The 14,216-nt window shown below is 42.3% G+C and overlaps 1 protein-coding gene across 8 annotated transcripts in view; it reads left to right on the top strand.

Annotated features, from left to right (window-relative positions):
• COLGALT2 (collagen beta(1-O)galactosyltransferase 2) overlaps nt 1-14,216 on the top strand; it is a 110,628-nt gene that overhangs the window by 6,945 nt on the left and 89,467 nt on the right. For 6 of the 8 annotated variants that reach the window (XR_013528999.1, XR_013528998.1, XR_013528997.1 and 3 more), the window contains exon 1: nt 7,309-7,915. The exons of the other annotated variants lie outside the window; for them this stretch is intronic. Coding sequence is in view for 3 of the 6 variants with exons in the window: in XM_017966011.4 (XP_017821500.4) it covers nt 7,653-7,915 (263 nt within the window). In the remaining 3 variants the exon portion in view is untranslated. Of the gene's footprint in view, nt 1-7,308; nt 7,916-14,216 lie in introns of those variants that run through there. 8 annotated transcript variants of the gene reach the window in all.

The raw sequence follows: 14,216 nt of genomic DNA, 5'->3' as shown, positions 1-14,216 counted from the left end.
CTCTCTACCACCCAGGCTGTAGTTCAGTGGCACAATCTCGGCTCACTGCAACCTTCACCTCCCTGGTTCAAGCAATTCCCCTGCCTTAACCTCCCGAGTAGCTGGGATTACAGGCACAAGCCACCACACCCAGCTAATTTTTTTTTTTTTTTGTATTTTTAATAGTGATGGGGTCGTACCATGTTGGCTAGCCTGGTCTTGAACTCTTGACCTCAGGCAATCCACTCGCTTTAGCCTCCCAAAGTGCTGTGATTACAGGCGTGAGCCATCGCTCCTGCCAACTCTTTTATCTTTAAAACTGAAACCTATACCCATTAAACAATAACTCCCCATTTCTCCTACCTGCATCCCCTTGGCAACCACCATTCTATTTTACCTCTGTAATTTTGACTAAATGATTTATATAAGTTGAATCATACAATATTTGTCTTTAATGATTGGCTTATTTCACTTAGCATAATGCCCTCTAAGTTAACATGTTGTAGCATATGTCAGAATTTCCTCTCTACTTGAGGCTGAATACTATTCCTTTATGTGTATATATCACATTTTGCTTTCTATTCACTAGTCCGTAGGCCTCTGGTTTGCTTCCATATTTTAGTTATTGTGAATAACACCGCGGTGAGCATGAGCACACAAATATCTCTTTGAGAACTTGCTTTCAATTTGTTTGGGTATATAGCCAGAAGTAGAAGTGTTAGATTATATGGTAAGTCTATTTTTCATTTCTTGAAGAGCTGTCATACTGTTTTCCACAGTAGCTGTACCATTTTGCACTCCCACCAACAGTGCACAATGTTCCAATTTCTCTACACCTTTGCCAACATATTTTATTTTCTGTGCTTTTCTAGTAGCCATCCTAATGAGTATGAAGTGACAAATCTTACAGTTTTGAATTGCATTTCCTAATGATTAGTGATGTTGATAAACTTTTCATGTGCTTATGGTCATTTGTAGATCTTCTTCGGAGAAATGTTTATTCAAAGTCCTTTGCCCATTTTAAAGAAATGCTTATATACAAAATTATATAAAATCATATAATTTACTAGCTTCCTCTGTTTCTACTTCCCCTCCTCTCAGGCATGCTCTGTCCATTGTATCTCTCAAGTATGTCATGCTGTTTCATTCCTTGCTCCTGCAGTTCCACCTACCTGGAATTCCCATGTTTCCCCTTCTGTCTTTCTTTTCTTAGTCTATGCTACTCATTTTTCTTTTCTTATATTTTGAATCAAATTATTTTTTTTTTCAACTTTAAGTTCAGCAGTACATGTGCAGGTTTGTTACATAGGTAAACTTGTTTCATGGGGATTTTTGATACAAATTATTTCATCACCCAGGTATTTAACCTAGTAACCTTTACTTATGTCTCCTGAACCTCTCCCTCCTCCCACCTTCCACCCTCCAATAGGCCCCAGTGTGTGTTGTTCCCCTCTATGTGTCCATGTGTTCTCATCATTTAGCTCCCACTTGTAAGTGAGAACATGTGGTATTTGGTTTTCTGTTCCTGCATTAGTTTGCTAAGGATAATGGCCTTCAGCTCCATCCATGTCCCTGTAAAAGACATGATCTCATTCTTTTTTAATGGCTGCGTAGTATCCTGTGATATATATGCACCACATTTGCTTTACCCAGTCTATCATTGATGGGCATTTAGGTTGATTCCATGTCTTTGTTATTGTAAATAGTGCTTCAGTGAACATATGCATGTATGTGTCTTTATGATAGACTGATTTATATTCCTTTGGGTATATAACTAGTAATGGGATTGCTGGATTGAATGGTATTTCTGTTTTTAGAACTTGGAGGAATTGCCACACTGTCTTCCACAATGGTTCAACTAATTTACCCTCCCACCAACGGTGTATATGTGGGTTTCTTTCCTCCACAACCTTGCTAACATGTAACTTTTGCCTTTAGTAGCCATTCTGTGTGGTGTGAGATGGTATCTCATTGTGGTTATCCTATAATGCTCAGCCTATTACAGCTGCCCCAGAGACATTTATTTCCTCCTCTTCTTGGCTGTGGTTTTTACTTCTCTAATAATAATGTTGAGCTTTCCTTTGTATGATTCTTGTCCACATCTATACCTCCTTTTGAAAAGTGTCTGTTCATGTCCTTTACTCACTTTTTAATGGAGTTGTTTGTTTTTGTTTTGTTTTTTTTTTCTTCCTGTAAATTTGCTTAAGTTCCTTTTAGTTGCTGGATATTAGACCCTTGTCAGATGCATAGTTTGCAAAAATTTTCTCCCATTCTGTAAGTTGTCTGTTTAATCTATTGATAGTTTCTTTTGCTGTGCAGAAGCTCAGTTAATTAGATCACATTTTTCAATTTTTGCTTTTGTTGCAATTGTTTTTCACATCTTCTTCATGAAGTCTTTGCTAGTGTCCATGTCCTGATTGGTATTGGCTAGGTTGTCTTCTAGGGTTTTTATAGTTTTGGGTTTTACATTTACGTTATAAACCATCTTAAGTTAATCTTTGTATATGGTATAAGGAAGGGGTCCAGTTTCAAGCTTCTGTATATGGCTAGCTGGTTATACCAGCACCATTTATTGAATAGAGAATCCTTTCTCCATTGCTTGTTATTGTCAGATTATCAAAGATCAGATAGTTGTAAGTGTGCAGTCTTATTTCTGGGTTCTCTGTTCTGTTGCATTGGTCTATGTGTCTTTTTTGTACTAGTACATGCTGTTTGGGTTACTGTAGCCCTGTAGTATAGTTTGAAGTTGGTTAGCATGATGCCTCCAGCTTTGTTCTTTTTGCTTAGGATTGCCTTGGCTATTTAGGCTCTTTTTGGTTCCATATGAATTTTAAAGTAGCTTTTTTTCTAGTTCTATGAAGAATCTCAATGGCAGTTTTGGAATAGCATTGAATCTATAAATTGCTTTCGGTAGTATGGCCATTTTAAAAATATTAATTCTTCCTATCCATGCATGCTACTTATTTTTCAATACTCAATTCAAAGATATCTCTTTAATGAAACATTTCCTAGCTATCTCTACTTCTCCACTTCCTTATTTATGCTCCTTTTTCTATCATAACACATAAAATGACTTATAGTATTTGTGCATTTATATGACACATCTTAACTATTCATGCATTTCCAGCACCTATATCTTGGCACAGAGTAGGCACTGAGTGTTTGAAGGAATGAGTTAATACAATTTAAGGGATGCATCTATTCTTAAATGAAATATAGAAGTTTATTTTAAATTTGTATAAGCTTGTTTTGAATTGAAAAACATTCTTCTGTAGTAACTGTTACATGGCTCTTGGATGCAGCCAGAGCACAGATAAAACTTTGACACTGAGATAGTTTAATTTTAGCCTTTCCCACCTCAGTCACTGCTCTTTTCCTCCCTTAATGTTCATTCCCTTCCTAGGACCCAGAGTCCTCAAGCTTACATATCAGAAATCCATAAAACTTGCTTTATCATCAAAAAGTCCCATGCTTCAAATTAGGATCCCATTCAGTTCTCTTTATCAAAGCTTCTTATAGTCCATTTCAGTTTAGGTGCTGAGATTTAAAAATCTAATTGAATTAAAAAGATATCACCTAATGCTCTTCTCTCAAGGATTTTCATGTGTTGAAATTGGCTGGACTGTCAATTCAAGTAAATTTTACGTTTTGGATTTTAAGCTGGATAAGAAAAGTGAGTAAAACAATGCAGGCAGGTAGTGAAAGAAAGATATTTCCGTACAGAAGAAAGCAGCTTGGATAATTCAGCCAAGAGACTCTCTCTGCCCAGCAGGAGTTGTGGGGGGCTGGCCACCTTCTCCCTCTTTTTCCAGGGCAAAACATTCAAATATTAAACACTCAAATGATTGGTATTTAGCAATTTCATAAATATTGTTGAATGAAAAAATGAGGCAAGCATTTAAAACTTTTTTGCACAAGAAGAAATTGATGTTTAAAGAGGTCTAGTTTCCAAGGTCACAAAGAGAGTAAGTGACACAAGTGAGATGAAAATTCAGATCCAAATGTCAGTTACTCTTTCAAGCCTACTGCAGCTGTCCCAGAGGCACTTATTTCCTCCTCTGGTTGGCTGCAGGAGCCACAGACATCTTGAGAAGCTTTCCTGCAAGAAGTCCTCTGCCCACCTGATAGGCCCTGCCCCCACCACATTACACTAAGGGTGACAGTCCAAGAGATTTTGTTGTCCCAGAAGGAAGCCCCCTGTGCTGGAACAGTATGGAGAGGGGATATGAGAGAAAGTGCTTACTTCTAACTTAATGTAGAATCTATTGGAACAGGTAACTGGCAGTGGAGACAAAGAGATGTGTGTGTACAACCCTGACTCCATTCAGCTGTTTTTTCCATGGAAAAAGCATTATAAGCAATGAATATTTTAAAATATAATTGGCTTTTATTTTTAAATTAGTTCTTTTCAAATTAACTGTCTTATAACATCAATCTTATGAGAGAGGAAAACATCCAAATTCACATTACTGATTTCTGAAGAACTTATGGAACACATCTGTTAGTAAGATGGGGACTTAACTTTTCCCAGGCTTCCCCTCCACCACCCTACAACCATATTTACAATGACCTTCTACTGTTGCATACCCTGTCATGACCTTAACATTCTCAGTGACTAAAAGAGCACTCTAAATTAAAAGTTTTAAATAGGTGTTTTGTAAGTTATATGGCTGGGAAACCCTTGATTTTATCCACAGAGCAGTCGGTAATTATTTTAAGAGAACTCCATGGAGCCAATTTCATTATAATGTCATTAGAAACCATACAGTTTTAGATGCTTCATCATTCTTTGAAAAAATAGACTCAGATAAGCTGTTGACTTTAGGTAATTGTATTTGTCTGCTCTCACACTGTGAATAAAGACCTACCTGAGTTTGGATTTTACAAAGAAAAAGAGGTTTAGTGGACTCACAGTTCCACATGGCTGGGGAGGCCTCACAATTATGGGAGAAGGCAAAGAAGGAGCAAAGGCACATCTTACATGGCAGCAGGCAAGGGAGCATGTGCAAAGGAACTGCCCTTTGTAAAACTATCAGATCTTGTGAGACTTATTCAGTATCATGAGACCACCATGGGAAAAACCTGCCCCCATGATTCAATTACCTCTCACGACACATGGGGATTATGGGAGCTACAATTCAATGTGAGATTTGGGTGGGGACACAGCCAGACCATATCAGTAACAGAAGACAGAAATGTGGGTGCCTAGCCTTAAACTCCCTCTGTTTGCAATGAAGTGAACGAATGATAACTATCAAACCAAGTTTGGCTAAGGGGTGAGGTTTTTAGTATTGAAAGATGAGTGGAACATAGTTCAAGAAAGGGAAACAAGGAAGACAGAATGACATGGAGATTGTCTCTGTGAAAGCTTTCTAACAGTCCCACCATCACTACCTCCCCTGTGGAAATGACCACACCTTCCTCTACCCTCCTCTGTACCTGGTACATCTGTTATGGTACTTTTAACAGATGCTTAACTCTCAGTCTCTAAGACTGTGAGCCCCTTGAGAGTGGGGACAATTCCTGAAAATGGATGGAGAGGAAGAAAATGTCCATAGGCCATTAGATATAAAAATATGAAGATTAGAGAGGTGATATCTCCTAAGGTATCACCCCAGGAGACCATACTGAGTGGGAAGACTAGCACACTATAGGGAGGAACACAGTGAAGGGGCTTGGCTCAGACACAAGTAGTATCAGAGGAGATCTAGAGTGGGAGATTATGTAATTGAGGTCCAAGAAGGTGAGAATGGAAGAGTTTACTGAATCCGCCAATGCTGAGGCCACCTGTTGGTTTGCAGAACAGTATCAGTGGGGAGGGCTGATGCCATATTGCACTGTGGTGGGAAAGATAGGAGATGAAGAAGTGGAGAACACAAGTGTAGATCTTTCTTTCAGGGAGCTTGGCCAAGAAAAGGAATTGCTAGAAGAAAGCATTTTGTGTGTGTGTGTGTGTTAAGGATAAGAGAAGACTGACGAAGTATTTAGCTTGAGAGAAGGGAGTTGACAGAGATCAGTTGAAGATTCAGTAGAGAGTGAAATGATAGAGAAAAATCACAGACTAGAAAGGGAGGGGATGGGATCAAAGACCCTGTTGTGAGGAGAGACCTCCAAGTAAGAAAGCTCTTGGTAGGGATGCTAGTTGGAGACAGAGTGTTGAGGGAGTTGGATGAAGGAGACTACTTCAAAAGACAGTGGGGAAAACTTCTAATAGTTGCTGAGAAGCATCGATAACAACTAATAAAAAGAGTAAGGCACAGACCTGAGGGTGAGTTGGGATTGGAGGTCATGAATGAATGTGCACAGGCACCAAAACACCCTACGTCCTCATCCATCAAAGGCTACACAATATATCTTCAAGAGTAAATATCTAGCCAAGCTTGGTGGCTGATGCCTGTAATCCCAACACTTTGGGAGGCCAAAGTGGGCAGATCAGTTGAGCCTAGCAGTTCGAGACCAGCCTGGGCAACATGGGGAAAACCCATCTTTACAAAAAACACAAAAATTAGCTGGGCATGGTGATGCAAACCTGTGGTCCCAGCTACTTGGGAGGATGAGATGAGAGGATTGCTTGACCCCAGGAGGTTGAGGCTTCAGTGAGCTATGATTGCACCCCAAAATTCCACCCTGGGCAAAAGAGTGAAGCCCTATCTCAAAAAAAAAAAAAAAAAGAAAAAGTAGATCTCCTTTAGCACTGTATCTCGGCAGTGTAGTTTTATGTGTTAATTGGTTCTTCCTTCCCCCTTCTTTTCTTCGTTATCTCTCCTCTGCTCTCCAACATGCATGAATTTTCCCTCTTTGTTACTCTGTCAGATTGGGTCGTTTTGGAAAGAGAAAACCAGCTAAGTGAATCTATTTTTTTCACAGCCTTCCTGTGAGGAGGCTTACTGGGTTCACAGTAGAGTGAGGCTTCAGGACAGTGTCTCCCAAGGGCTTTCTTTTAGTTTCGGAGGTCTGATCTGGCTCCAAAATTCTCCAGCTCTTCAAACTTTGTGTTACTGCGTGTCTACTCAGTCAAAAATGAACTTCAGGAGAAGTTGAGTTTATAAGAAAGTACAGACATGCTGCCTTTGTTGGTGGTTAAACTTTTATCATAATCGTGAATAGTTGAGGAGACTTTTCATTTTAGAACTCTACTCATTAGTCAATAGGTGCATTATGAAAAACTGGATACATTGCATCACTGTGAAGAACTTCTGACTGCGGTTTGCAAAAGCAGAATAAATTTTCTTGGGGTTGTACCGTTATGTACACACAGACACACGCACACTCACACTCACACGCCCATTGGCAGACAGGGCCACACCTCACGGCTCTGGGGAAAGCCACAGACCTCAGAAAGCCACAGGCTCTGTACTAGTAGGAGCAGAGCCTGGACTAGAGGAACTTTCCACAGGACTCAGGGCACACAGCCCCACGGCCACGACCGTGTGTGAGCCCGAGGTGCAGGGGGGCGCCGGTGGCTGCAGGTACGCTGCGCACCAGCATCAGGGACTGGGCGGTGCAGCGGCGGCAGCCGCCGGGGCCAGTGTGTAAGCCGGCTTGCCCGGGAGAGCCGCATCCCCCTGCGGCCCCTCGCAGCCTCCTCGCTTCCCGGGAGCCGCTGCCGCTTCAGGGCCGCCCAGCGTGGCGCTCGGGGCAGGACCACCCCGCCGCCCTCCTCGGCCCAGAACATGGCTGCGCGCCCTGCCGCCACCCTCGCCTGGTCGCTGCTGCTCCTTTACTCAGCCCTGCTCCGCGAAGGCTGCCGGGCGCGCTTCGCCGCCGAACTGGACTCGGAGGACGACGGGGAGGAGCCGGCGGTTTTCCCGGAGTCGCCCCTGCAGAGCCCCACGGTGCTCGTGGCTGTCCTCGCCCGCAACGCGGCGCACTCACTGCCGCACTTCCTAGGCTGCCTGGAGCGGCTGGACTACCCCAAGAGCAGGATGGCCGTCTGGTGAGCGCGCAGGGGCCCCGGGAGGCGGGGGCGGCCTGCCCAGCGCGGACAGCGCCCGGAGCAGCAGCTGCAGGGCGAGGAAGCCGCCGGGGGGCATGCGGGAAACCTGGCGCACACACCCCCTCGCTGCCCTCGCCAGCGACGGGCGGTCAGGCTGCGGAGGGACGCGCGGGTCGGTGTGCACAGGGGGTGCTGCTGGGGAGAACGGCCCGCCGGAGCTCTGGAGGGTAGTAGGGGGGTTGGGCGGCTTTGTCCCTCAAGGGAGCTTTCATTCCCCTCCCTTTCAACTCTCAAGGTTTCGTCTTTCCCCACCTCATACTGCTGGCCCTGAAGTGAGAGGATAAGGGGCCTGTGGCCTTGTTCCCCTGTAGACGCGACAGATGGAATATGACTGTGGTGGGCCGGGGGCTCCTCAGTGGCTGCGGCGCCGGAGTGCGCTGCTCTGACTTCCCGGTGTCAGGCTCCTGCTCCAGGCTGGAAATGTGCTCCTGGCTCCCCTAGGGGGACCTGGACCCAGGGGTGGAGATTGGGCGGGGCCCGCGGAGTGTGCCCAACTTCGCCACCGCCGTGAGCCCGGTCTCCTCCGAGCGCTCCGGGCTGTCCCTGCCAGCGCGTCCTCCTGGGTCGCATTCCCCGCCGCAGATGCAAAGCGCGTGGGGCACCCTGGGCTTCCGCGTCCGGGCGAGCAACGAAGACGCCTGGGAAAGATAAACAGCCGAATAAACAAGAATTTATTTGTTTATTCTAATAGGAATTTATTTGTTATTTTAATAGGAATAAACAAGAATTCATTCCTATTAGATACCCTGAAAAGGTGATTATTCTCAATGACCTATTCCAGTGTCTACAACTCCTGTTCTCAGGATATTGGTTTTTATCTATAGTCACTCTCCACAGCCTATTGAGATAGCTGCTGTTGTCTTGCATTATGATATTCTATGAAACATGTGCTCTGTCCTCAAGTACCACTGTTAAATTTCTCTGTCAGTCTTCTTTTTTGGCGCATTGGTGTTTTTAAATCTTTCACGTAAGTCTTGTTTTCCAAATAGCTCAATCATAAAAAAAAAAGAAAGAAAGAAAGAAAGAAAGAAAGAAAGATAAACAGCCGAGTTCTGTTCCCGAAGGAAAGAAGCTTGGATCCCGTCTCTGTGTCTGCTGCGGGGAGGGACAGGGATCAGTGCAGGGTGCTGCCCACACCACCTGCAGAACTCGGTCGTCTCGCACCTTTTATAAATGCGAGGATGGGAGGGCAAGAAGTTAGTTGGTGGCCAGGCGAGTCGCCGAGGGGCTTGTGGAGGACGAGAGGGTGGACGCTGGCCAAGGGAGATGGGCTGTCAGGTATGAGGACAAGAGGACTCTGGCCCCCTGAGGAAGACAGGGCCCAGGTCACTCTGGAGCAGTTTCTGGCTCGTGTTGATAAAGGGATCTGTTTTCAGGTGAGACATATACTTAATGCAGCTGTTGGGCAAACAGAGGAGGAGGAGGGGTAAAAGCACAGCTAGAATTGGCAGCCTCAGAGTACCTGCTGGGAGAGGTGCAAAGGTGCGAAAGCAAACATGTGATATAATACAGCACTATGCTGTACACTGCTTTACTGTACACTCTGCCGTACGTGACCGCCTCGCCGAGAAGGGCATGTTACATGGAAACAGAAAACTGGGACAGCCAGGTTTGAAACCAGAAGGAAAGATTTTTTTTAACCACTTCAGTGCCAAAAAAATGAACAAATATCAGTTACCTTATTTGCTTTTTTCAAGAGATATCTTACAATATGGTTTTCATCTCTATGCACAATTTAGTTTTTTAAAGCATTACAGTGTTTGCCATAAGAAGTTGGTGAGGGGCAAAGCAGTGTCAGGCACATGTTGCTACCCGATTTATAGACATTACCTCTTTTTATCATACAGTAAACTTTTAAGAGGATATTATGATCTTTATTTTACAAAGGAAGAGACAGACTTATATCAGTTCAGTAACTCAAAGTCACAGAATTAATAAATGGTGACACTGGAATTTGAACCCAAGCTTGTCCCCAAAGGCCACCTTATAAAGGCTGGGAACATGATATAAACAAAATTTGCATAAACCTATGAACTGCAAATTAGGAGACTTGAGTTGTTTATCACTGGCTTGATATGTGATTTGGGGCTCCTTGCTTAGGATCCTTAGGCATCAGCTTCTTCATCAATAAAACAAAGGACTTGGAATAAATGATTTCAAAAATTATTTCTGTCTCTTGAATTCCATAGATTTTGCAATATAATTAGGATCCACCAGCATCAATGTACATCCTATGTTCCCCGGAAGTTCCAGATTGTATGGACACTGGTGTTCTATTTAGATGAGAGAATTTCAATTCTGCACAGATCTTGGCAATGTTTTCCTTTATGTCTAGTGTTGGAAGGTTAAGCAAGAAGTGCAAGGCCTTGGTTGCATCAGTTATTGAAGCCTCTTCTTTGAAAAATCCTGGCTCTGTCTTTAAAACACAAAGAAGCTGAAAAAAACCTTTGGAAATAACTTTCATGCACTGTTCTCTCATTTGATTCTTACTACCAGTCTGTGAAGAAATAAACTTATCTCTATTTCCCAAAAGGAGAAATGTGTTTAAAATAATTGACTTACTCAAAATTACATTTATTTATAAATTCCACACATAATAATAAGAGCTCATGGTTCTTCGAAGAACTTTACATTCATTTTCTGGTTTAAGCTTCAAAATCACCCTATCAGATATGCAGTGTTACTATATCACTTTACAGGTGAGAGAACTGAGGTACAGAGAGACTGTACAAGCACATGCTTCTAATGCATTTTTTAAATAAGAACTGGCCAGATCAGGGCTGAAAAAAGTGTATTTAGATGCATGTGTGTGTGTTTTACAGACAAATACGGCTCTTTTCATTGGGCAGTGTAAGGTGATCTGAACAGCATTTAAAGGCTTCGGGGAAGAACCAAATGATTTCTAAATCAGATTGGGGCAGGCCTATGAATATGGATATCACTGGGTCAAACTAAGTGACAAGTTGACACTTAATTTGAACTAAGTTTTGAAGGATGAGTAAAAATCTAAAACCTGGGAAAGAAAGATGGCTCTAGAAAAAGGGGATCAGCAAGGCAAACAAACAAACAAAAAAGATAATAGGGCATCAACCAGAGTTTTCTGTCAGCAAGTTCAAGTGGGTGGCGGGCCTAATGACTGCAAGTCTCCAAATGGAGTGTATTGTACCGTAGGATCTCTCTGGAAACGCTGACTTCTGGCCTGGCCCTAGGGGAATATTTGGCTGGAAAGGGTATGGGATATAACATTCTGATGGGAGGTGGTACCTCAGTTCAGGATGTTACAGCTTTGAGGTGCTTCTGCTGATTACTTGCCTTTAGTTTCTCATTCCCATGCTCTATGCAATATTCCAAGATGCCAAACTGCTTAATATCCATTCTGCAAAGTCAGCACATGCTGCTGTCAAAAATGGCTGTGAGCTACCTAGAACTTCATAAAATAGAACCATATTGAATACAGAGCCACGTGGAATTCAGCTTCCTCTGAATCTGATCTCAGTACCTCACTCTGCAGACTCACTCTTCTCATTCATCCGCCTACGGACTTGAGGAGCATCTGATCTCTGTACTAGAGGAGTCATTGAGAGGCCTGGCTCACTGATCGCATTCAGACCCTGTTACGTGATTTTTTTTTCTTACTTTAAGTTCTGGACCAGATATGTACTGCACATACAGGTGAAATGAGTATCAACAAGTTGACCTGGAAAATTCTGCTGTTGAAGAATGTCTGCAGTTATCTCAGCATCAAGTTTATTCAGATTAGGCTGAACAAGGGAAAATTTTTATTTTAGAGATACTTTGTACAAGCAAAAAGGAAAGCTTTTTTACATTTACCTGTCTGATCTTAAAATCCACCAAACTAATTGTTTCCCTTCAAATATCACAATCCTATGATAAGGAACTAAGGAAGGTATCTATTTCGTGTGTCCTAAACCTGCACTAAGTTTTAGGGAATTGGGAATATGTTGAGATGAAGCGAACAGTGAGGCATTGTGACAAGTGATAGTATACTTCAGTAGCTTCTCTTTAATTCAGTGGAGCCATAAGCAAGTAGCTTCAGCAACAGAGGGAAGGCTGACCTCATCCCTCTTAAATCTATGATTAGGGAGAGGGGGGGTCAAGTACCATGACAGTGAAACCTGAAGCATGGCACAGGGAAAGACATTTGCCCCAAATGAAACATTAAGTTTGTCGTTTGGAGAGCCTGCTGTTGCTTGTGGGAAGACAGTTGGATTCACAGAGTCTGTGCAGGCACAAGGCAATAACTGCTATGTAATTACAGAAAGATTTGGGCATTTTGTTTGCCACAGTTTTGAAAAGGAACATATTAAACTGGAAACCACTTTATGGATTTTTAAATAAAGAGATGAGCTTCTTTTGACATAAACATAAACAATGATGAGCTGCTTGTTCTGGGGGAATGATTCTAACATTTTACATACTACTTTTTCTCTGCATTGTTCGGGGATTATCTTGAATGTATCTTCACCTTTTAATGTCCAATCAGTAGCATTTTCATAACTGTTTAAAAATACTAATATATACTTTCTGTTTATGAAATGTTCAGAACTAATATCAGTGACAGTTTTCAGCACCAGTGGTAAGAATGATGCCATATTTTATCATTACAATCTTGATAGTAAATGTTGCATGTTATCTCTATGGATAGAAGTTTTGGTTTATAGTTGAAAAAGTAGATGATGTTTTAGTCCACTTTTCTCTATTAGTCTGTTTTCCTCACCTTTCTCTTCCTTTCCCCATTTCCCCAAACTGGTAGTTTGGCATGGAGGAAGAAATATATAAGCTTAAGGTCAGATAGACTAGAGCACAAATCTTCTGTGTGATTGAGGACACATCAGTAAACTCTAAGACATGGCTGCCTTGTCTTCTAATGACTGATAATAACATCTGCCTCAAAGAGTTATTGTTACAAGTAAATGAGATAAGGTATGTACAGTGTCTTTTACATGAATGCTTCTAAGTCAGTGATAGTTGTCATTTTCTTTCAATCTTTTCCTTTTTGTCCTATCTACTTTACATTTCCCTTTCAAAAGGAAGATTTTAAAAAATGTTCGAATGGAATCTCATTTGGTTTCTTCTTTCCAACAGTACCAAAAAATATTAGCATAGGAAACTATCATTTGTCTGGGTTCAGTGGCTCATACCTATAATCCCAGCACTTTGGGGGGCCGAGGTGGCCAGATTGCTTAAGCAACATCATGAAACCCCATCTCTACAAGAAATGGAAACATTATCCATGCATGGTGGCATGCACCTATAGTCCCAGTTACTTGGGAGACTGAGGTGAGAGGATTGCTTGAACCCAGGAGGTGGAGGATGCAGCAAGCTGAGATTGAACCACTGTACTACATTCTCATTCTCAACAGAGTAAGAAAAGAAAGAAAAGAAAAGAGAAAGGGAAGAAAGGAAAGGAAGGGAAGGGAGAGAGGGAAGAAAGGGAGGGAACGAAAGAAGGGAAGTCAGGAAGGAGGGGAGGGAAGGGAGTGAGGGAGAAAGAAAACTAACATTCATGGAGGCACTGTTCTGAACACTTCGGTATCAAAACTGATTGACTCTAGACAGCAACCCTAGGTAGGAGATGCCATTACATTCCACTTTATCACTTTACACAGGAGGAAACTGAGGCACAGAGAATATAAATAACTTGTCTGAGGTCACTAGGCTAATGCATGGTGGAGCCAGGATGTGACCCAGGCAGCTAACGTTGCAGACCGAGTGCAGATGGTCTGCTTAAGATCATGAAAAGACCAATTAGTTCTAGTTTTTGCTTCTGTCGGTTGGCCCAACTTGGGAAGATAAGAACGCTAGTGTTTCTTTCAAATAAGAATTGTCGTTTCCACTTGAATGACGCAAGGGACTCAGTGGTTCTCTTCCGCTGTCTTGATCATTTTGTCACTTAGTTCAGGCACTTTTTAGTTAGTGAACTCTACTCTGTTTTGGTATATTTCATAGAGATAGATTATGACTAAATTGTGGGTTGTACGTGAATATGCTGGTCACTTGCTGTGATCATAGCAACATAACAGTAGAAAGAAATTTCTCAAGTATTATTAGTGTCAAATGATCAAGGCGGCACTAATCATACACGTATGGGCTGCATTTTGGATTCATGTTGATAAAATAGTCCATTTTTCAGCCTTTTTAATTAGTAATCTTAGATTTGGCTGTCCCCTAAATTCAGCTTCATTCCAAATGATTGAAGAAATTCTCAGTCGTCTTTGCA

The sequence above is a fragment of the Callithrix jacchus genome, chromosome 18 (genome assembly GCF_049354715.1).
Source record: "Callithrix jacchus isolate 240 chromosome 18, calJac240_pri, whole genome shotgun sequence".
NCBI lineage: Eukaryota > Metazoa > Chordata > Mammalia > Primates > Cebidae > Callithrix > Callithrix jacchus.
The sequence above is the reverse complement of the archived record's forward strand: the minus strand, read 5'-3'. Positions and strand labels throughout refer to the sequence as shown.